The sequence below is a fragment of the Aotus nancymaae genome, unplaced genomic scaffold (genome assembly GCF_030222135.1).
Source record: "Aotus nancymaae isolate 86718 unplaced genomic scaffold, 86718_ANA_hifiasm-v0.15.2.pri h1tg000025l, whole genome shotgun sequence".
NCBI classification, from domain to species: domain Eukaryota; kingdom Metazoa; phylum Chordata; class Mammalia; order Primates; family Aotidae; genus Aotus; species Aotus nancymaae.
The window spans coordinates 25921791-25946057 of record NW_026988438.1 but is presented as its reverse complement, the minus strand read 5'-3'; the positions used below and the strand labels follow the sequence as shown (position 1 = coordinate 25946057).

General features: G+C 42.9%; 1 protein-coding gene and 1 long non-coding RNA gene across 3 annotated transcripts in view; one reads left to right on the top strand and one right to left on the bottom strand.

Moving 5' to 3' along the window:
• Positions 1–12692, bottom strand: part of DPY19L1 (dpy-19 like C-mannosyltransferase 1) — a 116271-nt gene extending 103579 nt beyond the window's left edge. For both annotated transcript variants that reach the window (XM_064380465.1, XM_064380466.1), the window contains exon 1: positions 12395–12692. In XM_064380465.1, the coding sequence (XP_064236535.1) occupies positions 12395–12692 (298 nt within the window). The remainder of the gene's footprint in view (positions 1–12394) is intronic.
• The window catches only part of LOC110567967 (uncharacterized), a 69797-nt gene continuing 57594 nt past the window's right edge, over positions 12065–24267 (top strand). The window contains exon 1 of the long non-coding RNA XR_002478299.2: positions 12065–12224. This is a non-coding gene — a long non-coding RNA (uncharacterized LOC110567967). The remainder of the gene's footprint in view (positions 12225–24267) is intronic.

The window sequence follows — 24267 nt, the reverse complement described above, 5'->3', positions numbered from 1 at the left end:
TTTAACAAGATGCCTGAGATGATTCACAGACACTTTAAAGAGCAGTGTCTCAACACTGACAGCACATTGGAATCACCTGAGAGCTTTCCACATTATTAGGTCTGGCATGGGGGAAGAGGGTGATTGTGCAACCAGGGTTAAGAACACCGACCTAGGAGAAGCTTGTTAAACCTGCATTTCTGGGCCCCCACTCTCAGAGATCCTGATTCAGTAGATCTTACTTGGGGCTTGGACATCTACATTTTTAACAAATCCTTGGGTGACTTTCTTTTTTTTTTTGTTTCAACTTTCTATATTTGAGGTTTTTTTTAAATTTATTTTACTTTTGGTGCATACTATATCTGGCATTTCTCCCCTTGTTATCCCTCCCCACCCTCTCCTCCCTCCCGAACCCCCGTTGTCTCTCCCCTACCCCCGCAGCTGTCCCCTGTGTGGTGATGCTCCTCTCCCTAAGTCCACGTGTTCTCGTTGTTCAACACCCACCTATGAGTGAGAACATACGGTGCTTGCCTTTCTGTTCTTTGGTCAGTTTGCTGAGAATGACTTTCTACAGTCCAAACTCTGAGAAGCAGTGTCATTATGTCAGAAGGTCCAATAAGAAGAACACAGTAACAATCCAGGAGTAAGATGACCTGGAGACTTAACGGTGAAATGGGCTTTATAAGGAAAAAGGAAATATATTAATAAATTCAAAAGATGCTCTGAGGGAGAAGTTGGCAAAACTTGATAGCTGAAAATAATGATTAAGAAAGGGAATGAATTCAAATTCCTTTGTTGCCCTGGTAAGAAAGTCATTCTTAAGAGGAATTATTCCTTAGGTTTTAGATGATTTTCAAGTTATTCAGCTTGTCAGAGTCTCATTCTCACCAAATATAAAAGTGAGAGGTTGGCCAGGTGTGGTGACTCACACCTGCAATCCCAGCACTTTGGGAGACTGAGGCGGGTGGATATCTGAGGTCGGGGGTTTGCAACCAGCCTGTCCAACATGATGAAACTTCGTCTCTACTAAAAATACAAAAAATTACCCAAGTGTGGTGGCAGGCGCCTGCCCAGCTACTTAGGAGGCTGAGGCAGGAGAATCACTTGAACACAGGAGGCAGAGGTTGCGGTGAGCTGAGATTGCACCACAAAAGTCCATCTCAATTAAAAAAAAGGAAAAAAAAAAGTGAGGGGGTATCTCTTTGTCTCCATCCCTAGCACTGAATGACCTTGAGTAATTACCTACAGCTATTATCACTAACATGCTGGACTCTGTACTCGCCAAGGTGACTGCACAGCTGTTTTCTGTTTTCATTTTGATTTTCCTGCTCCCAAACTAAAAAGCCTTCGTAGGTTTGGCACTTTTGTTTTCTATTTTGAATAGGGAAAGAAATCTATTTTGAACAGGAAAAGAAGAAATGCACTCTATCAATAGATATTGAGTTTCAAAGTGAGAAGCAGGATTGATTTTAAAATTCAGTCATGATTTGAAGAAACTACTGTTCCTAGTAAGATCTAGAATTCAGAGTGGTCTATGTGATGATGGTTTTAAGGACAACTTTAGTTAATCAGAATCTCCTCCACATATTTTGCATTAAGCAAAACTGTGCTTTCCAACAGTTAAGAAAAAATTTAAAAACTTAATTATAATGAAAATGTCTAACATCTATTTGTCAGTTGCAATTTAAAAAGCCCTTTCACATATTAAGCATAAATGATCCAGGGGTGCCTTTCAGGCAGATATGGCTCTTATTTTCCCATGAAGCTCAGGGGCACATAACTGGAATGCAGCAAGGCCTGGAGGAGAGCTGGTTTCTCTGACTCCAAGCTTAGGCTTGAAATTATTAAGCATATTCAACCAAGGGGATGCACTAGCACACAGGAGGAAATGCCTTAGAAATCACAAAAGCATCAAGGACAAAACGGTTTATTTTAAAGTGAATACAGTATATGAAAACAGCAGAGCATGGATGTATATATCACCGCCCCAAAGCAGAATATAACTAGGCTTCTAAACAGAGAAATACACAAAAGTAAAAGTTCACGTATTTTAAATATTTATGTACAGATATTAAAATAGCCAATACTTAATACAACAACTACTCAAGTGTTTCAAAGACAATAAATTCTAACTTCCCTTAAAAGTCTTATCTTTATATAATGTGAATACAAATGTTACCAGAAAGAGGTCCTGATCCAGACTTCAAGACAGGGTTCTTAGATCTTGCTCAAGAAAGAATTCGGGGCAAGTCCATAGAGTGAAAACATGTTCATTCAGTAAAGGAATAAAGAAATAAAGAATGGCTACTCCATAGGCAGAACAGCAATTTGGGCAGCTGGACTAAGAATATTTATAGTTATTTCTTAATTATACGCTAAACAAGACATGGATTATTCATGAGTTTTCTGGAAAAGGGGTGGACAATTTCTAGAACTGAGGGTTCCTCTCCTTTTTAGACCATATAGTTGAACTTCCTGACATTGTCATGGCATTTATAAACTCTCATGATGCTGGTGGGAGTGTCTTTTAGCACACTAACGTATTATAGTTAGTGTATAATGAACAGTGAGGGCGCTTTCATTGCCATCTTCGTTTCGGTGGGTTTTGGTCAGCTTCTTTATGATATGCTGTTTTATCAGCAGGGTCTTTGTGACCTGTACCTTGTGCTGATCTCCCATCTTATCCTGTTGACTTAGAATGCCTAACCTCCAGGTAATGCAGCGTGGTACGTCTCAACCTTATTCTACCCAGCCTCCATTCAAAATGGAGTTACTCTGATTCAAATGACACTGACACAAACAATTCAAAATCAAAGCGTAATCCAAATTAATAATTTTCATAAAGTAATTTTCTCCTTATTGAAAAAAATGCATTTTATTGTTTTAAGAACAAATAGCTAGTTAAGATACAACCACAATAATATGATCTGCTTCTGAGCATGCATAGAGAAGCTGCAAAACTTTAGTAAACTGAATGGAAACTCTGCATCTCTCCACTAGAGTAAAAAGAGAACCACACACACATACAAGTTCAGGCCCATCATATTCAGCAAGCGATTTAACAAGTTCATTAACTGGTAACTCATTCCAATGGTAAGACAGGCATTCCTCTCAAATTGCAAACTTCCCTTGGGTTTGCAATTTGTCAAAAACTGTGACAGTTTTACTATTTTACTATGTTTTTATATTATTGCCAAACCCACCAACACAATAAAAAAATCAGATTTAATAGTTTTCAAAAATAATTATGTAAAAAAAAAAAAACACCGAAAAACAAAAAACAGAGACTGACAGGTTGACCATAAAGATATAAAAGAGTGATTCCCCAAAATAAGCAGAAGCCAATAAAGCAGTGCTCTTGCTAAAAGAGCTATAGGGTCTTGGCACACATGAGGTCAACTTCTCACTAATGTGCCTTTCACAGATGCCTTAGACTTTAGATCTGAAACCTACAATTTCACACAGATGTAATTAACAAAGCCAGGAGACCTTAACTTTATTTCAATCCCAAACATCACCTGCTGAACTCAGTAATGATACTGGGCCATTCACCTGGCCCTACTTTAGTTTTTTCACCAGGAAAATTCTAGGAGGTAAACTTTAAGTTCTACATTTTTATAACATTCCTATGGGTGTGAAAGATGAGAAAAGAGTGAGAAATAAGGTCTCATTTTCAAATAACAACAACTTTTTAAACTTAGTGGAAAACACTTATATAAGAACCTTATGGTAATATGAAAACCCGCAGAAATAGATTCTGCTGTTGACAACTACAGCACTGAAAAGCTATATTACAAAAAGTAGTAATTACTATCAGGAAACAGGAAAATGCAAGGCAGAGTAGTAGCACTTTAGGCAAATTTTAGTATTAAAAATATGAATAAAGCCTCACTCTTCTCAATTACAACAATCTCCCCAAACTAAGAATTTGTCTAGATAGCAAGTTTTCAAAAGTGACTTAAAAACTGTGTTTACAATTAGTGCTACTGCAAACTAGTAGATAAAATCACAAGCGTTCTTGATCAGTACAATAAACCACACTAGAACTTCTGTAAGCGGTCTTGGTGACAGCTACGCTATTAACAATTGCTACAATAAAGTTAAAATTACAAAATGCCATCTAAACATTCATTATGTGATAGTGGTCGTGCTAAAAAACACACCTGACAGCCACAAATATGGAGAAAGATGCCAGACAAATAAGAACAGCTATTTATTTAAGAGCCCTCAGGAAAAAAAATAGTGAGAATGCTGAGTAAACAGAAAGCAGTATTAAAGCACAAAAACATGCTACAATAGTTGTAGATTTATGTATTCTGAAAATAAATTATTCTGCTTTTTAAATCTATTTCTATTCAATGATTCTTGATTGAATTATGAAAGGTCCTCCATGGGGAACTGATCTTCCCTATGAAATGAGACTGCCCTTTACGAGATTAAACAACATCTGGACCTAGGTATAGATGCAATATTTGCTAGCTTTGATGACTGGTAACCATTAGAACTAAATGGTTCTAATAGTAACTAAATAACTAATATAATAATAGTAACTAAATAAAACTAGCCTCTTCCCCTGGAAGAGTAATGCCCTGGAAGAGTAATGGTTTGGCTAAAGTATGAGCTGATGGCAAAAGAACTAGCAAAACAGGAATGTAAGCTTAAACATATGAATAATAAAGCCTAAAGCTACCCCATTTAGCGATGGCTCCTGCCTGTAATCCCAGCACTTTAGGAGGCCGAGGTGGGTATATCATGAGGTCAGGAGTTCAAGACCAGCCTGGCCAACAGGGAGAAACCCCATCTCTATTAAAAATACAAAATTAGCCAGGGGTGGTGGCGCATGCCTGTAACCCCAGCTACTTGGGAGGCTGAGGCAGGAGAATCACTTGAATCCAGGAGGCAGAGGCTGCAGTGAGCCAAGATGGTGCCATTGCACTCCAGCCTAGGCAAGAAGAACAAAACTCCATCTTAGAAAAAAAGAAAAGAAAAAGCTATCCTATTTGGAACTACGTATACAGGTTTATAGTCTCTATGACAATGTAAATTTAGTCCTCCATATCTGTCAGTTCCACAACTGTGGATTCAACCAACCTCAGACTGAAAATAGTAGGGGGAAAAATCCATCTGTACTGAACACATACAGAGTTTTTTTCTTATTATTATTCCCTAAACAATATAGTATAACAAATATATACATAATGTTTACATTGTATTCGGTATTCTAAGTAATCTAGATATGATTTAAAGTATCCAGGAGTTTGTGTGGAGGTTATATGCAAATACTATGCCATTTTATACTAGGGACTTAAGCATCTGCAGATTTTCACAATGGAGGGAGGTCCTCGAACCAATCCCTCAGGGAAACTAAGGGACAACTCTACCTCATTAGCATGAACTTTAAGAAACATTAATATACCTAATACACTCATTAAGAGAAATTAGTATCACCTAATAGGGTAAGTATTTACAATGCATAACCACTGTTCAAATATCAGCAACATCCAAATATATAATTTGGGTGTATATAATTAAAATTTTATGTGCTTTCAGTATTAATGCCATATTACTGGGCCAAAAATCAATCACAAATTGATAATACATGTTTATATTTATGTAAACTAAATTCTTCAAATTTTTGTTATTTGTATGCTCATGAGCATTAAATATTCAGAAATCTTCAACTGTATCTTTTAATAATAAAATATGGTTAGGTGATTAGAAACATTCTTTAGAGTTAGCCAGAAGTCTATTTTAGAAGGAATAAAAAATGGCTATAAACATTAAAGAAATTCTTTAAAATCTCAAATTCCCACTGGCATGATGTCTATGAATTAACATAAACACACTCTCACAGCTGGTGCTCAGTTGGGTCTAAGAGTCTGTTTGAAAACAAGCACACCAAGATGGCCTGTGTCCCTATGCCTCATGCTTCCTTAGCTTTTCTTGGTCCTTATGCCACCCTAATATGCTCTTTCTACTTCTTGTTCCTGTATCTCTAAGTATGATCCTCTTTTCCTTCTTTTCCCTGGAGAAGGAAGAAACAAGAAAGCTAACATTTATTGAGCACAAAATGTTAAGGTTTCTCAGAATTGTACTCTAGGGCTTCATTTCTTTTGATGTACTGTCCTCCTAGAGGAGATGAAATATAGCATACTGGTTAAGAGCATGAACCTAGGAACCACATTGCCTGGGTCAAATCCTGGCTTTTCTACATACCAGGAGTGACCTTGGACAAGTTACTTAACATCTGTGTGCCTCAGATTCCTCCACATGGTAAAACAGGCACAGTAATCATAGCGTCATGGTGAGGACTGAGTTAACAGTTAAACGAGTTCATCTAAAGCACTTCAAACAAGACCTGGCACAGAGTAAGCTCCCCATCAGTATAAGATGCTACTGTTCCCATGAGCATGGAAATAGAAGTTCAATGGGAATATGAATTTAATTCCCATTAATGTGAATACCACCTATTTGCTGATGACTCCCTGTAGTATGTCACCACTCAGACCTTTTCTCTCTTATTCTACCACTGATTGGCATTTCTACTTGGACATCTCACAAATGTCCCAAAAGTAGTATGTCCAAGATGAAATTCTCAATCTCTTCCTTCAAACCTGTTCTCTCATCCACATCCCAGTCTTCAGTCTTCACTATCTTGAAATGAAGCATTATTTACCCAATTAGAGAAGCCAAAATTGTAAAAAGTATTCGTAACTCTTCCCTTTCCCTCAATCCAAGCCCAATTCATAAGTCCTATCATTTCTATCTCCAAAATACATCTCAAATCGACCGACCTCTCTCCATCTCCATAGCTAGTCTTCATCCTGGACAGCAACTCTCTTGCTAGGTCCCTGAACAGCCTCTTCATGGGTCTCCCTGCTTTTGTCCTTGTAGTGCCACCATCCATTTTCCGAAGAGGAGATTTCTCAAAGTAAAAATTTAATCATGTCACTCTCCAGTTCAGGCTTCCTGTTGCACTGAGAATAAAACCCAAGCTCCTTTTCAAGATCTGGCCCATGCCCATCTCGCTTCGATGCACCACTACCATCTCTTCTGTCAACATGTTAAGCTCTGCCCTACCTTAGCACATGCTATTCACAATACTATCTCTTCCCCTGTACAGCTGACATCTTTTCTTTGTATAGGTCTCAGCTTTAGGGCTACCTTCCCAGAGGTCTTTTCTGACCCAACTTAAAGTGGGTATTTCCTGTTTTTTTTCTATCTCAGCTTGTTTCTTTCCTGCAGTACACTCACTCACAATGTGCAATTATTTTCATTTATTTACCATCTCTGCTTCTAGAATGTAAGTTCCATGAAGATAGGGGTTACAGAGTCTCATTCTACATCTTATTTCCAACAACTAGCATCTGGCATAGTAGGTATTCAATGATATAGTATGACTATCAATGAACCTACTGCATTATTTTACATGTATTATCTCGTTTATTCTTTATCAGACAAAGCACTTATTATGCCCATTTTAAAGACGAGGCAACTAAGAGTGAGAAATATTAAGGGAGTGTAGAACAGCTTGAATGCAGAAACAGGATTCAAATGCAGGCTAGTATTGAAATGGCTTTTGCTTCCACACCACAGTGCTCCACCCAAGTAGTCCCCAACAGCTGATTCAACTCTCTGCCTCCACCCAGTTTCTGACCACTTCAGCTTCTAAGAAGTCACAAGTGTTTCTTATCGTATGGGCTTCAAGCCTTTTATAAGTTGTGGAGAATAAAAGCAGTGGTCTTAAATGAGGCAATTTTGCCTCCCAATGGCCAATATCTGGAGACATTTTCATTGTCACTATTGGGGAGTAATAGTGACATCTAGTAGCTGGAGACTAAGGATGCTGCTGCAGTGCACAGGACAGCCCCCACAACAACAGCAACAACAACAACAAAAACTCCCACCCAAAATGCCACAATGCTGAAGTTGCAAAGCCCTGTCAATAAAAAACCAGGTTATAGACCTTGCCATTGACCACACAAACCAGGTGGGTAATGCAAATGAGTCAAGCAGGACTGATGTAAAAGGGGGAAAGGTAGTTTTTATCATCCACTTTTTTCCATACTCAGGTTCTTTTTTATTGTTTTGCAAATTGTACCTCATGTTACAGTCTTTCACCACAGACATGCTTTGTTTGTATGTCTAATGGGTAAATCTTTTACTACCATAAAGAAAAGTACCTTTGCCATCTTCCCTTGAAACACAGAGCCTTCTCCAGCTACCCTTTGTCCTCTCTCTTTTCAAGAGACATGGGTACAAACAAAACAAAACAAAACAAAACAAAACACTTCACTATTCTCTTAACTCTAATTAAAAGAATGGCCTTATCGGATGATAAATGGCAACTGACAGCTCCAGTTTTGGGGAAAGGGTAGAGATCAGGAGAAGCTGTGGTAAACTGGACAGTCTGTGTCATGTCCTCATAGGGGATGGGGAGATTTACATAGTGTTCGCAGATTGTTGCCATGTAGGCACATCAGCTCAATGATGCTTGACACCTACTATTAAAAAGAGGCAGGACATTAAATTTTTAAAACTATTGATGGATTCCCTTCACCACCACCACTGCCACCACCTTCCCAATCCCAGATTCAGATTTAACTGGTTTGATGTGTGGCTTGGATACCAAGCTGTGTTAAAGTTTCCAAGTGACTCCAGTACACAGCTAAGACTGAGAAGCCCTGTTCTGGTCCAGGTCTTTCCTTTTACATGTGCACAAACTGAGGCTCAGAAAACTAAATGCTTTGCTCAGGCACCCGACTAATTTAAAACAGGTTATAGATTCAGAAAATAGTTCCTGTGTTTTCAAACTGTGAGTCACAAGACTGGATCATGAAATCAATTTAATGGTTTATAAATATTTTTTTAAAAAGACTAGAAAATTAGAATGTACTGCACATTATAGGGTTAAATATTATTACATGAAACTTCTGTTTTAAATATATGCATATATGTGCTAGTCAGTCTCCATTTACCTCTTCAAATCCATTCTTCTCCCTTCTCTGCCTTGTTCTCAACCGCAAGAGGCCGATCCTACAGAGTGTTTTAGCTGTGCCCCTTCCCCAAGGGTTTCCATTAGCTTCAGCCAGTGAGAGACACTACAGGGAGACCAGAGGGTGCAGGGCGAGTGCCTGGGGTCACCCTTCTGGAGTGACCTTGCCCCGACAACAGCTCTGAGTGCAGTCTCTGATAAAGCTCCCCTTCCCTTCAGGTCCAGAGGTGATAACACCTTCCTATTGGTGACAACCCTTGGATGCTGATTCAATCTTCTGTAGGTTCCTTAAACCTGCCCACTCTTCTGAAAATACTCCGTTGTTTCCTGACAGAACACTGGCATACATAAATAGATCAACAGACATATAGACATATGTATATATGTACTGAATTACATTTTGGAAGTGTGAACAGGTTTAATACAAAGTATACTGTTTACAATGTGGGTTGTGGCCAAAAAAAAGTCTGGGAAACACTATCAAGGTTCTTACTATGTCACAGCCTCTTCTGCATGAAGAAGCTATCTAGCTGAAACTTCTAAAACTAAACATGTCAAGAACCGCTCTTTACAAATGTTACCACTAAATCAGTAGCAAATAATCCCCCCAATAAGAAAAACATATATTTATTAAAACAGACTTTCAGGTCGGGCATGTTGGCTCATGACTGTAATTCTAGCACTTTGGGAGGCCGAGGCAGTCAAATCATGAGGTCAGTTCAAGACCAGCCTGACCAACATGGTGAAACCCCATCTCTACTAAAAATACAAAAATCAGCTACTCAGGAGGCAGACACAGGAGAACCGCTTGAAACCAGGAGGCAAAGGTTGCTGTGAGCCACTGCACTCCAGCCTGAACAACAGAGCGAGACTTCACTTCAAAAAACAACAAAAACAAACAAACAAACAAACAAACAAACAAAAAACAGACTTTTAAACAATGCTTAACACTGCCCAACGTGGAAAAACCATGTTGGTAGGCAGTGAGTTCCTCATCAGTGCTTAGAACCTATGGAGGAAAGCCCTAGTCAGTTTCTTACTCATAAAAATGTGTGCTTCTATCATGGAGCTTCAAGTTACAAAATTACTTTCTAAATAGAAATGAATCCATTTTTGTCTAGCTTAATATTTAGTTGTTATAATTGTTCTCTTTTTGATCAGTTACAAATGAACTCTTGATGAAGAAAAGAATATGCAATGCTTCTCATTGTCGAAAACCAAACAGCTATTTTAAAGTACCATACTAAAATACTGTACAATGTCAGCTCAACTCTCACTCATTCTGGGAGGGTGGAAGAAAACAGGAAATAAGGCAGCTTTCAAAAATGTCTAAACTCTGCTCCTCTCTGCAGGATCTGACTGGTTTTTTGATGCTGTGGCAGGGCATAATCGTGGGAAAGAAACAGGTCTAACATCAGTCTAAGAGGGCAGAGAACCAGAGAAAGAAGCAACCAAGGTCCAATCATTCAGCAGAATCATCTCTCAAGGTGCCCTGAGGCCTCATGCAGAGGGTTAACAAGGACAGAAAGTCTCTAGACCTGGGTCTGTTCATCCAACTTCCATACATCTGATGGCCACGGTCCAGGGTACAGCCAAGAATACGGTCTACCACATTCACTGTACCTCCTTTAAATGCTCAAAGGGGCAAGTCAGCAACGTGCTATACTGTTACATTAATACAAAACTGCATTGAGGTATGGGCATTACCAAATCCAAAGGTAAGTCATCCAAATGTAAGTCATGCATCCATCCAAAGAAGATTAAAAGGAAATGCAATCAAAGAAAATACGCAGAAAATAGCAATAAATATTATTATTCTAAGATTTGTTATTGTAACATCCCTGAAGAAGCAATGCCATTCTATATTTTACTACAAAGTGGTTAATGTTTACATTAGTCATTCAATAAAAATGCAACTTCATTGTCATCAGATCTCAAATCGGTATCACACATTTGCTTTTATCACAGCAACTACAATGTGTCAAGTGCTCTAAACACAAAGAATCTTCCCATGTATCACCCACCCCTTTTAGTTATGATCCTTAGCACAACCCTATGGAGTAAATTCGCCATGTGATAACCCCCACTAGCAGAGAAGGAGACTCACAAAGGAAGGAACCTGAAACTTAAATCAAACTGAACCGCTGTGTACTAGATCTAAAGGCTCTGCCTCATCCACTGTATCGTGCTGCCTCCCCAAGGTGAGCTTTTCCAACCTGCACACTAGCCAGCTTTTCAAGCTCTCTACTGAAAACAAAGTGTGTGTGGGGGGGGCGGGGAGTGTAAATGTGCTGGAAAAAAAAACCTGAGTTTTTCTAGGCTTGAATCTGCAACAGAAAATAAAAAGCACCCTAAGAATAACCTTCTTGAGCCCATTAAAACATACACACAGAGATGAATGGCTTTTTATGACTGAATGGCTTTTGGTGGTGTCTGTGATCACAGGGGAAGCCAATTTGCTGTGATCTATTCCTCGGCTTATACTGGACCCCAACTCCTGGCTAAGGGGACTTTGGGTCACTAAGGGATTTTTGAAAACATACTAAGGGATAAACCACCAGTAATTAAATAGTTCAGTAACAACAGCCCACTGAGGCATACAGAAAAAGCAACGTTACAGGATTTCACTAGTTGACTTACAAAAATTAGGCCTGTTATCTAAACTGCTTTAACTTGCCTTATCGAAATGTCAATCAGGAAACAAAGGAAACCTGATCTCAGTTCGCAGCATATGAATGCTTCAACTTTATATTTTTCAGCACATCATTACACAGCATACATTTGGTGCATGGCAAAGGGAGGGGAGGAGAGCCCTCCCCACCAAACGTTCCCAGGCCATCAGGGAGGATCAAGGCTTGTGCGCCCCAAACACCACAGAACCTGGAAAGTGACGTGTCGAGGGGAATCACAAAGTGCCACGGGCGGCGTTTGCGGCCAAGAAGAAAAAAGCAAGCTAAAATTTAATTATAACTTTAAGCAACTCTAGGACAGGGAATGTGCGTTTGCTTTGAGCTCCACTGAATCGCTTCCTAGCCAAAGCAAACCATCCTGGCGGTCAGGGGCCAAGATAACGGGAAGGCGGCCGGTCGCACCAATCAGCAGCGCCCAAGTCTCGTTAGCGCAGACCAGCCGCCCGTGGCCAGGCCGGGCAGCTGTTGATCCCCGGGCCATTCTTTTAAAGCCCAGTCAGAGCGCGGGTGGGAAGCGAGCGAGGAGGGCTGAGCCGAGGAGTGGAGAGGTGGAGGAGAAGGTAAGAACGTCCCAGACAAAAAGTCGGAGAGGGCTGCAAACTGGCGGGTCCGGTTGGCGGGGCTCCGCGCAGCGGAAGCAGGAGGAGAGGGGAAGGAAGGGTAAGGGAGGGGAGGGGACCCGCGCCTCAAAGTTCCGCGTCCCGGCGGCGCCCGCTCTCGGGCTGCTCACCTAACAGGAGCGTGGTCCAGGTCCGGCCGCGCCCCGCGCGCCGCAGGCCCAGCGCTCCGCGCAACCGGGCCGCCAGGCGCCCCGCGAGGCCGCCCCCGGCGGGCGGCGCGGCGGGCTCGGCGCGGGGCCCCTTCCTGCCCGCGGCGCCCTTGCGCCCCGGGGACGGGGGCGCGCGCTCGGGCCCGGGCTCCCCGGCGCCGACGTCCGGAGCCCCCCTCAGCGGCGACTGCGAGGCGCGGGGCGGCTGGGGCGGCTTGGGAGCCGCCTCCCGGTGCTTGTTCCGCGCCTGCAGGACCATCTTGGCATAGTCGCGCCCGTTCGCTGCGCGCGCCCTGACGGCGGCCGGAGAACGGCGGGCTGGCTGGGCGGCTCGGCGCCGCTCACTCTCCAGCGGGCGGGCGGTGGGCGGGCCCGTCCCTCCCCGCGGGCCGGGAGGCGGAGAGAGCGCGGAGACCGGGCGGCTGCTGCCTGGCTGGCAGAACCGCCGGGAGGCGGCGCCGGACTCGCGCGCCCGCCGCCGTTGCTGCCGCTCCGGTTGTCACGGCGACCGCGGAACGCCGGGGGGCGGGGGCGGGGACACCCTGAGAGCGGCCGCGGCCCCGCCCCCGCCGCCCCTCTGCGCCGGACGCGCGCTCCAGGCCGCCCAGCGCGCACGCGCGGACTTCCGGCGCGGGCGGGGTTGGCCCGGCTGCTGCCAGGCGACCCACGCCTCTTTGGGGCCCGAGCAGGGCTCGGCGGGGGAGAGGATGCCGGCCGGGACAGCCTTCCGGAGGCGGCCGCCCTTCTATTGTAGGAGTGACGGGGCCGAAGGAAGAACCCTCTCGGGCATCAGAGAGCTGATCGAAGTTTCGGAGCCTATTAAGGCTGCGCGTGGAGCCCGCGCGGGCGAGACGCGGCGGGGGCGAGAGCCGGAGCTGGGCGGCGGGGCAGGGAGAAGGCACCCGGAGCGGCCACGGAGCGGCGCTGTGCGCGCGCCCGGGCCCCTGGTCGGCCCCGCCGCTTTTAAGCGCGCGGATGGCAGTCAAGTCACCGTGTCCGTTTACTCCCGTGTGTGGTCGCACAACTTAGAGCGCAGCCCAGTGCAGCCCCTCTCTTACCAAGGCTAAGAACTGGCGCGACCCGATTTAAAATAGCAACAGAGTATTAAAATAGCAGCCTAGAATCTCGTGGGGAGCTGATAAGGGCCGAGGTACAAGTGTAAACTGAAAAACAGGATAGGAGCCAGGCCGAAGGTGATAGGATGGATTGGCTGGAAAAGGAAAGATTATCAAGAAGTCCGTTCAGTTTGTTGCACTTGCTGTAACCTTGTTGCTTAATAGCAGGAAAACTGTGTTGATAAGATACGAGACTTTAGTCGAAAATGTGTTTTCTTTTACGTAGCAGAATGCATGAGCAAATGAATCCCAGGAAAATTTAGAAAACCAAGTAGATCACCTCTCCCCTCCCCCACATTCTTTTCACAAAGTCTTACAGCCTTAGGGATTACAACTGGGAGGTTCCTTTCCTGGCCTTGCCCTTCCAAAAAGTTGTCTTTAAGTCCCAATTTCGTAAATCAATGCCCATGGTTCTGCTTATCTCTATTGTAATTCCTAGGACTTCACGTGGCTTTCTCGCTCTTTCTGTTTCTTTGACCAGTGATTTCTTTATTAATACCATCATTCATTCACTGTTAGGCTTTTTGAAGGAACTAAATTGTAAAGGGAGGATGTTTCCTATGCTAATTAATACTCCCTCATATCCTGTCTATTTTGTGAATTTGGATTTTCCGGTGTCTTTATTGGAGCAAGGAACAACTATTTGTATACGCTGGTTTAAAAAAAATAGTTGAAAGATGATGCAGAAGGTTTGGATTCTGAAACAATGTCACATGAATCCAATGTTACCCCTGGGATTAATGTCGAATTTATTCGGTTAAAAGAAAGCTAATTCAGTATCTATTAAAAATAATACAAATAACGCTGGATTCTTTTTTAATGATTAGAAAGACACATGGAAAAAGAGGTTCAACATTTGAACGATTAGATTGCTGTGTGTCTCCTTTATGTGATTGGCCCTGAATTCAGAAACTACCTCCCTTAAGCTGGTACCTTTCTACCAGGAAAACGCTTGTTGAATGAATAAGTGAGTGAATGAATGACGTTCTACAAGTGCTTGTCAGTTCCCCTGCTTGGCTTGACAACCATGCAGAGAATCCCAGAGAGGGACAGTGTGGAGTGTTTGTTTTGTTTTGTTTTGTTTTGTTTTAAAACACGGTCAATGTAGATCCAGTTTGCAGCCACTACATTGACCCATTCTCTACCTCTTTCAATCTGGGTTTCTGCATTCTTAAAATGGGGGTAACAAAAACATCTAGTTCACAGGTTTGTAAAAAGAAGACAATGTATGTAACACATCTAACAATTACGTATATCCAAGTAGTTGCTCAGTGAATGTTCAAATTGTCTGGATGTTAGTAGTTGTTCAGTAAGTGTTCAAAGTAGTGGATGATGTTTAAGGAGAATAACAAACTTCTGTCCTCCCAGAACCTGAGGCTGACAATCCAAGTTGGGGTATAGCAAGGGGAGAATGCCGCCCAGTAGAGAGCGGGAGAACAAGAACAGCCCAGGCCTGCTGGGCTTCAGGCTTCTCAGCTCTCTGGGCAGTTGATGTGCCTGAATGGTTCCCTGCTTTCCACAGATGCTTTACAAATGTTGCCCATCTCATGGGTCCTTAGGCCTGGATAAAATAGGAGGCCACTTCTTGTGCCCCCGACCCCCCCAACCCCACCCCCACCCCCGGCAACCAAAATGAGGCATTTCACACAGGAAGGGTGGAAGGATGGAAACCAGAACAGTCATGGAAAATTCTATGCCAAATTTCATTTTATCCTTAGTACTGTGAGATCCAAAAGAGCAGAGAATGGGAATGCAGCTAATTTCTGCCTGTATCTGTAGACCAGTGTCTGCCACACTTAGTGGTGGATGCTCAAAAACAACCTCTGGCAAACTGAAAGCTGCAAGCACTGCAAGCTGCATATTAAAACATTTTGTACATGGACAATCTATTAATGGGTCTAAGATTGTAATGAAATTAAGCATTACAATTACCAGCTTTAATGTGCTTTTATTCTGGGAGTTCCAGATGCACCAGAAAGGTACTTTCTGTGTGATGTTATTGAAATACTGGGTCAGGGCAGACAGATTGTAAGTACTGGAACCTGAAAGCGCAACCACTTGTAAAAAATCGCTGCCCCGGCCCCTGGGGTGCAAACCAAGTCTTTTTCTCACTGCAAGCTACACTTTGGGCATTGAAATAAAAATGTTAAAATCAAAAAGACATATCTTTTAAACATTGGGGATGGAGACAGAGGAGATTATAAGGAGAAAATGAGCATAAAATAAAAAGGAAGAACATAATCATAGAAGAAAACAAGATGCAGAAGAATAAAGCTTAGTGATAATAAGGTATAGGAACTGGAAACATTGTCAGCTGGGCAATGAAAAAAGTAAATTTGGTCAAGGGAAGACTATGCTGGGAACCAGTTTTCTTACATCTCCACATTGGCATTTTAAAGGCCCCATTTAGAACTTCTAAATATTCCCCTTTTCCTCCTACTTGCTCTCCTACCCATAGAATGACAGCTGAATGAGAAATCGTGACATTTATTTGGCATTTTCTTGAACTAGGTCACTTGATCACTGTATTGGAAAAGTGTCCTAGGGTCAAATTCTAGAATCTGACATTTGTCTTGCTAAGCAGTTGCTCATACCAAGAGAGAAACCTGCATAATCCTAACACTTCTTGGAAACCTAAAATGGGTGCAACAAAATATGTCTGTGTAACATTCTACTTTCCAAAGCTCCAGCATTCACTTGACACTATATTATAGTGTATTCTTTTAGTCTGGTGAGAACAAATGTAAATTGCTACTCTTGCTCTTTACATCTTATCTTCTGTCTTTCCTGGAGCTGACCTTGTAATTTAAACTGTTCATGCTCCGATGAGTGTTCCTGAGAAACTCAGAGTTCATTATTAGGCCTGGTTATAGTGCATCATCAAGAACCACTCTGTTGCAGAAGGGCATGTCTCTTTAGAATGTAATTTATGTTGTTGAGGGCTTCCTGTGTCTTTAGTGCTTTAGTAGATATTTGAGATACTTAAAATGCATGTACTAACTGTCCATACCCAAGGGCTTACAGTTTCACTGGACAGGCATGGTAAGCTAGAATAAAATATAGTTATATAGCAAAATATGTGATTCAGAGAATAAGTAATAAAAGAATTCCAAAGAGAAGAGTTGATGGCCAATATGATTTAGTTTTTAGGGAGGAGGTGAAATTCGGTCTAGGTCATGCTGAAAGGATAAATTTTGTTTTAATAGAAGGGAACATGGCAAAGGAATTATAGTCAGGGAGCTGTATATTTCTAAAACCCTTGCTCAGTGCCTGGCACATTGTCAGTGGTAATATGAACACCTTAAACCTTTTCAGATGAGAAAGGAAGGGAAGAAACAACTGATGTAGGTTTGAGGAATAAGTGAATGGATTAAAGAGTGAATGAAGAAGTTAACTATTGAGTGGAACACGAAATGCCTAGAGTACCTCCACCTGGAGCCTGGGCTTTCAGAGTTCCCCAAATCTACTTGGGCCAGAGCAGGCTTATCCCTCAAGGGTGCTTAGTTCCCCCTAAAATGAAGGTGGCTTTAGGAATATTGGGAGGCAAAAATTCTACCTCTGGCCTCTTCTTTGGTCCAGAACTTGCTTTCCTCCAGCTTGCCTCTGTTGACTCCTTGCCAGAGGCCTGAACCTTCCTCTCACCTGCCCCTCAGACATAGGACAATTTGGGACCGCTTCACTTAGACACCATATGGTCAATCTCCTACCTCCATTATCTAGGGTGAGCACCTGGATGTATCACACAATGTATCCTCTCACGCCTAAGCTGTTCCCTCTAGTCACCCTTGCCTTATGCTCCCTGAGGTCAGTGATCTGTTCCTGATTCACTCAGTTCTTCTCTGTAGCTTCTACCCCTTCCCAGAAGACCCTTATCCTATGACAGGCTCATTCTCCCACAGCTCCACCCACTCTTTCCAAGTCTTCTTTCTCACTCCTGGAAAGCTCCTCTGAACTCCTTTTTATCTACTCTTAGTCTGGTGTCCTACAGACTGCCCATCAGCTCCCCTATGACCCCACTATTTACTCCAGCATTGACCCCAGTCCTTCCAGCTCCTACCAGTGCTAGGAATGACTTCAACACTGAGCCTCTCATATCCTTGACATTCTTGTCTCCAGGGATCTGGACTCCCACTTCATGTCATCGGCCAACTCTTATGGTCTCACCTTGAATCATTTCATCACCCCTATCTGGCTTTGCCTCTGCATTTTAAAATTCAAATATCCAATCCTCTACTGCCTCCAAATCTGTTTGGTATTTTACTTCCATGCCAGGGCCTGTCACTACAACTCCCTCTGCCAGGATCTTTCCCTGCCTGGTCCTTCTGTCTCATCCACATGGCAGAATGTTACTGTCCAACTTTGGATCCACACCCATGCTACTGAGGAGTGCTGGAGAAATCCCACAACTTAGAAGGCAGGAACCCTATGGATTCATAGTTTCCATTAGCAACTGGATCCTACATTCTGCCTTCTACATTCTCCTGGTTCCATTCTCTCAAAAAGATAACAGCAAATGCCCCCTAGTCTCTTAAACCTGCTACTCAGTCACCAACTCCCACACCCCTAAACATGGCCTTTCCTCCTACTTAATGGAGAAACTGGGCACCATCAGAAGGAGTTGCCATATACCCTCAGACTCACCAAAGATTCTGCTTCCCTCCCATCGCAAGGAGGAGCCCCTCTTCTGGACATAGCCAACCTCCCTTCCAGGAGATGGTCTACTCCATTCCACCATCTTGGTGCTCCCTTTATTAACTAGCTGCTTGTATGTCTCTCCACTCTTCTGGCTACCTTTCTACAGCCTTAAGCATGCCCAAGTGACATGGCTGTTACCTTAATTAGAACTCCCCCCATCAACCACTCTATCTCCCTCCTTCCTTCATACATAGACATCCTTGGCAGAGTCCCTTAAACCTGCTATCTCTGCTTCCTCAGAGGTTTCCAGGAGTCCTTATGCTTTCCTCAGGATTTTCCAGTCACACTCAGGTTCACAGAAGTCTGGCATCTTCATCTAATACTGCACAGAATTCCTTTAACCAAGATCATTAAAAACCTCCATGTTTCTGGTTCACAGGACACATCAGTTATTTTCATGTCAGCTGACCACTTCCTTCCTTTGGTTTCTCTGACCTACACACTCCTGGGTTTTGTGATCTCTTTGCCTGCTCTTTTCCAGTCTCCCTTAAAGACACCTCTTGTTTACAAATATCAATGTCCTCTAGAGTTCAAAAACTAGGCTCTTTTTAATCTACTGGGCAATATCATTATTGTCTTTTTGTTGAAGATCTCCAGACCTGTGTCTGCAGCCCAGCTCTCCTCAGCTTCAGACCCATATGCTCAACTGCCCATTCAGTGCTTACACTGGGGTGTCTTTTAGTCAGCTCAAACCCAAAAGTCCAAGGCTGCTTTTTCTCCAGTCTCCTTACTCCAGAAAATGGCACTACCAATCCCCCTATTCCTTTATCCAGGCAGTCATCCTGCTGATTCTGTCTCATTAATGGTCCTCAAATCAATTCATTGCTTTCCATCCTCAATGCCATGAACCACAGTCATTTTTCCCATGACCTTCAGCAGCAGCTCCTAACTGGTCCCTCTGCATCTTCTCTTGCTGCCCATCAATCTTCCAGAGAGCTGTTACCAATATGCAAATTGAATCCATCACTCCGTGTTTTGAAAACCATTCAGCACTTCCAAATCTGACGACATGGCTAAGTAGGCCTTCATGATCTATGCCACACACCCTTTTCCTGCCCCTTCTTCACCAGCCTTGCCTCCTACCATTCCCAGTGCCTCATGTCCTCTCTTCCCTGGACATTATCTTCGATGGCCACCCTTCTGTCCTGCCCAGGCCCTGCCAGTTCTCCTGAATGACTCTGGCTCAGTCTTCACATCTCACTTAGAACTCAGTTCCTGCAGGAACTCTCCTCTCCCCCTGTAACCTAGACCTTCCCTTGTGATATCTCTTACCACAGTGTTTTATTTGCCAGTTTGTCTGATTTCTTTGTAGACTATAAGCTTCTTGAGCCTGTAATGGGGTGAGGAAAGTGGAATTGGGCTGAGAGAAGTTGAACTTCAGTCCAATCCAACAGGGAATTCTGGAGCTAGGATGGCCCTTCAAATTCATTGCAAGTTGCAGTAAGGGTCCCAAACCTTTGACATTCACATCAACCTATTATCAGTGCTGACTGCTTCCAATGAGCAGGAGTAACCTCAGGAAGGCAGCTCCCTTCAGCCAACAGTAATTGCCAAAGAAGGACTCAGTTGGGAGCCCTCAGCCACCAACACCCCTGTCATGCTGAACAGAGGAGGGCTTCACACCTGAAGGAGGAATCCAGGTTGCCACCACAGCTTCTGCCACCAGACACACCATAGGTGCCTATTAAATCTTTGTTGGTTAATAATTGATTACATGATTAAATGATTTAATCAAATTACAGAAAACAAGGTTAATTAGGTTAAATGAATTGAGATTCAGGGTCTTAAAGAAGGGCAAATGTTTTATTTAGAAATAAAAAAGTAGTGAAGTTTCTTGAGCAAAACACTATTTAAACTATTTGAGGGATTTGAAGAACATTGCGCAAGTAGATATGAGGGAGTAAATTTGTGACGTGGGTGGTGGGGATGGCTGAGATGACAGCCAGAACGTGGACAGGGGGAGAAATCCTAGGGGCTGAGAGGCTGCTGCCATAACAGAAAGGGCGAGTTATGGCACACCTGTAATGCAATGTTTGGAGCATGACAGGACAAATACGAGACCAGCTGAAAGGTTAAACTAACTCTTTGGAAAATCTGTGTGATTGTACTTGGCCCTATTAATATTAACAGTTTCAAGCAGAGATCCACCCATTTTAAATATATACAATATAGACTAGATGTAAGTTTCTTGAAGGCAATACTGTATCCCCAGGGCAGTAGCTGCACACACTACATGCATAAGTACATTTGTTGAATAAATAAGTGAATCAAGTCTTGATTGACAGAACTCTAATACTGATTCCTAATGATTAGGAAACAGATTGGTTTAAGTCTAGACCTTCAAAGTATTCACTGTACACTTCTAAAGTGTAGTTACTTTAGATTAATCTTGCAGATATATTTTAAAACTAAGATTTTGTTGTTTTACTTACCAATCAGGCATTAATTCAATTCACCTCCCCTCGTGCCATGACTCATGGTTTGTTCTTAGGAAATGAACCTTAAGGAAATAGCTGGAAACATTTCATTGCCATGGCAAGATGACCTGAAGCACACTCTGCTTGGCAATGCTGGAGTGGGTGAACTCCCTACACTGCCTGCCAAGAAGCTCCCTGTTGCTACAGTATCCAGTTTGTAGCAGGCAACAGATTAGTGAGTAGTAGCTGGTAAGGAGTCCTTGGCTCTTAAAAGAAAACTTACTGACATGAATTCCAGCACCTGATTTTTGCACCTGGATCATGAATATTGTGTCTGGAGGAGTCAAGGCTGCTCTGACAAGAGCTGAAGTATAAAGTGCAATGAAACTGTGCTCTAGCATTGGCATCTTGCTTTCAGAGCAGTGAACACCATACTAGGTTTCTAGCAGCTTTGGGAGGAATACACCATGCATGTTCTGTGCAGTCTCAGGAGGAGTCAGAATAAGTAATTCCCAGTTGCCATTGGCCCTGAGTTAATGAGAGAATTGGAGGTAGAAGGAAAATAAAAGAGCTTATTCCTATCCTTTCTGGTGTGCCCAAAATGGCTTGTTTTATGGGTGCAGTGGACAAAGGAGGAAGAAGTGGCATCAGGTAAACGCACAGCCCAAAATTCCGTGGTTGGTCCATGGACTTCCACCCATGTTTTGAGGGTTTCCACCTCTGGCTGGAGATACTGGGGTTGGGGGAGGGGTAGGTAATGATGTTAATGATATTTTAGGGCTTGTGCTTTTCTTCACACTGAGCCTCTCTCAGTACTCACTTGTTCAATGTATGGAAGTCAGAGAGGGTTAAGTTGGGTCTCTGGATTTCCCCAAAGAGATGCCACAATAGTAACCCCCAGTGATTGTTTCAAATGATGCGTCTTGTTTTATGTGATCAGCATTTAGTCACACTTGGACCTTAAACAGCCTTGAGGGCTAGTTGGAACTGCCCAATCTATGCTTATCATAGCACTGCAATTCATACACAGACTTTGTGTTTGTTCTCTTTTCCTCATCTCTCATGGTGAAAAAAAACACAACTATAGCTTTAAGAAGTGACACACAGTTCCTTCGATGTCAGCTTCAAAATTCTAATCTGCGATATTATTTTATTCACGAGAATTAGACTTGCATGGAGAATCTAATGTTAGTTACTTTACATAACATAGACAACCATGTAATACAAGATTCAGCCCTCCATAGCAATCCTGGCCAACCAGAGAATGCTTGCCTATCTTTGAAGCCCACTCCAGCCAGGGTGGGTACACAGTGGAATGATGGGATGCTAAACATCCACTGTTCAGTGTGTTCAATGCAAACATTTAAAAAAATTAGTTTGCCTCACTGCAACCTTATGTATTCTGAGTTTCTTTTCTTCTGTGACCATTTCGGACGAATGCATGCATTCCAGAAACCAGTGAGCAAATAAGATGATTAAAGGAGAAAGAATATGGTAAGACCAGGGCACCAAGGACCTTAACAAAGGCAGCCTAGGAAGACATGATGGAGGGAGAGTAGGAAAGCTAAGGGATGGGCAGCTCATTGGAAGCTGGAGGCATAGTTGACTCTGATGTTTGGAGTCCCTCATGTGGCTGGGTATGGTGCCTCAGGGAAACTTCTCTGGAGCCCCAGAACAGGCCGCTGCTGAATCCCAAGCCTACATCATCCCTTCACCTGGTTTATTTACTGGGATTCCAGGCACAGTTTTATTTTAAAGATGGCAATGCTGCTATAAAAAATTAAGTCAAACAAAATATCTAGGAAGCTTGGTTAAGGTGCGCTTCATCAGTTCCTGTCCCTAGAGAATGAGTTTCAGGTGAGGCCTTTGTCTGCATTTCTAGCCAGAGGACTGTGATGCACGTGGATCTTGACTACACCTTGCAAAATGCTGGCCTGAAAGGTGCTTTAAGGGTCATTACTCCAAAGGAATCAGTTCTGAGTGTTTGAAGGTCACACTTCCCAGTAACTTAAGGGTTGGTTTTTTTTTTTTTGTATGTGAGTATTTTTATAGATACAGAGTCTCACTATGTTGCCCAGTCTGACCTCGAAATCATAGGCTAAAGCAATCCTCCTGCCTCAGCCTCCCAGAGTACTGGGATTACAGGTTTGAGCCATTGCACCTGGCCAAGGTTTTTTAAATTTTTTAAAATTTTTGCTCCTGTTTTGCATTTTTTGAGGACAAATATTTTCTCGTATTCCTCTATTATGAATATTTAATGATCTATAAACTTGTGAAGGACATATTCAGGAAAAGTAAACAAAATTTGTAGAAATCATGGGAAAAAACAATAGAGGTACATTTCCACAAAGTTTATTCTTCATCCTTTTTTTTAGAGTCATATTTTGGAGAAATAGCTATTGAACGTCCGTCATAATTCTTTTTTAGTAGTTTAACCGAATCTTGGAAACAAGTCTTAAAAATGCTACCAAGAGAATGAGGTAGGTAACAATAGGACATGTACTATTTATAAAACTTTATTAAGAGGTTACACAGATACATTATTTTGGGATCTATGGAGTTAGAGTATTTCAGATCTGGTATCATCTAACCCTTTTCTTGGAACCTGAAAGTGGGGGACAAAAGAAGTAATGGCACTGCTCAGTGGATACCCATAGGCTGCCGCCTCTCACCCCTGCAGCTCTGGCAACATTACAATTACCTGGGAGGCTTTGAAAAATGCTGGTGCCCACATGTCACTCCAGGTGAATGCGATCAGAAAGGGATGGCATCTGTACCTTTTAGAAGTTTCTCAGGTGATTCCGCCAAGCAGGGAGCCTGAGACCCACAGCTTTAGGGAAAAGAGAAACAAACCTCTTTGCTCGTTCCTTATGAGATATATATATATATGGAGATGGAGTCTCACTCTGTTACCCCAGCTGGAGTGCAGTGGTGCGATCTTGGCTCACTGCAACCTCCACCTCCCGAGTTTAAGCAATTCTCTGCCTGGGCCTCCCAAGTAGCTGGGATTACAGGTGCCCGCCACCATGCCCAGCTATTTTTCTATCTTCAGTAGAGAGGAGGTTTCACCCTATCAGCCAGGCTGGACTTGAACTCCTGGCCTCATGATCTACCCGCCTCGGCCTCCCAAAGTGCCAGAATTACAGGCGTGAGCCATCACACCCGGCCCCTTATGATAGATTTTTAACATATTAGTTTTGCTTTACCCAGGGTCTGTACAGTAAAAGGAAAAGATAATGAGGTAACAATGCAGAATGTCACTCTAATCACAAGTCAAAACATAGACGTGGGTTTCATACATCAAAGATGGGGCTTTGTTCCTAGCACTGGTCTCTATTTGAGCTTCTCTTTTGTAGCCTCTACAACACTTAGATAAGGTCATGAATGCTAATTTATCCCTCCGGGCACAGTAGGTACACAGTACTGGCTACACAATGACTTGTGACTTTAAACTGCGATGACAGAGATTTGTCTCTCAGACCTCCGTTTGTCTCCTGTGCTCAGCCCCAGCTTGGCTATAGCCCAGGCAGCCTGAGAAGGACTCACCCTATCTCCCCAATCCCTGGAAGAGAAACAGTAGGAGCGTGAAGATGATGGATAGAGGAAG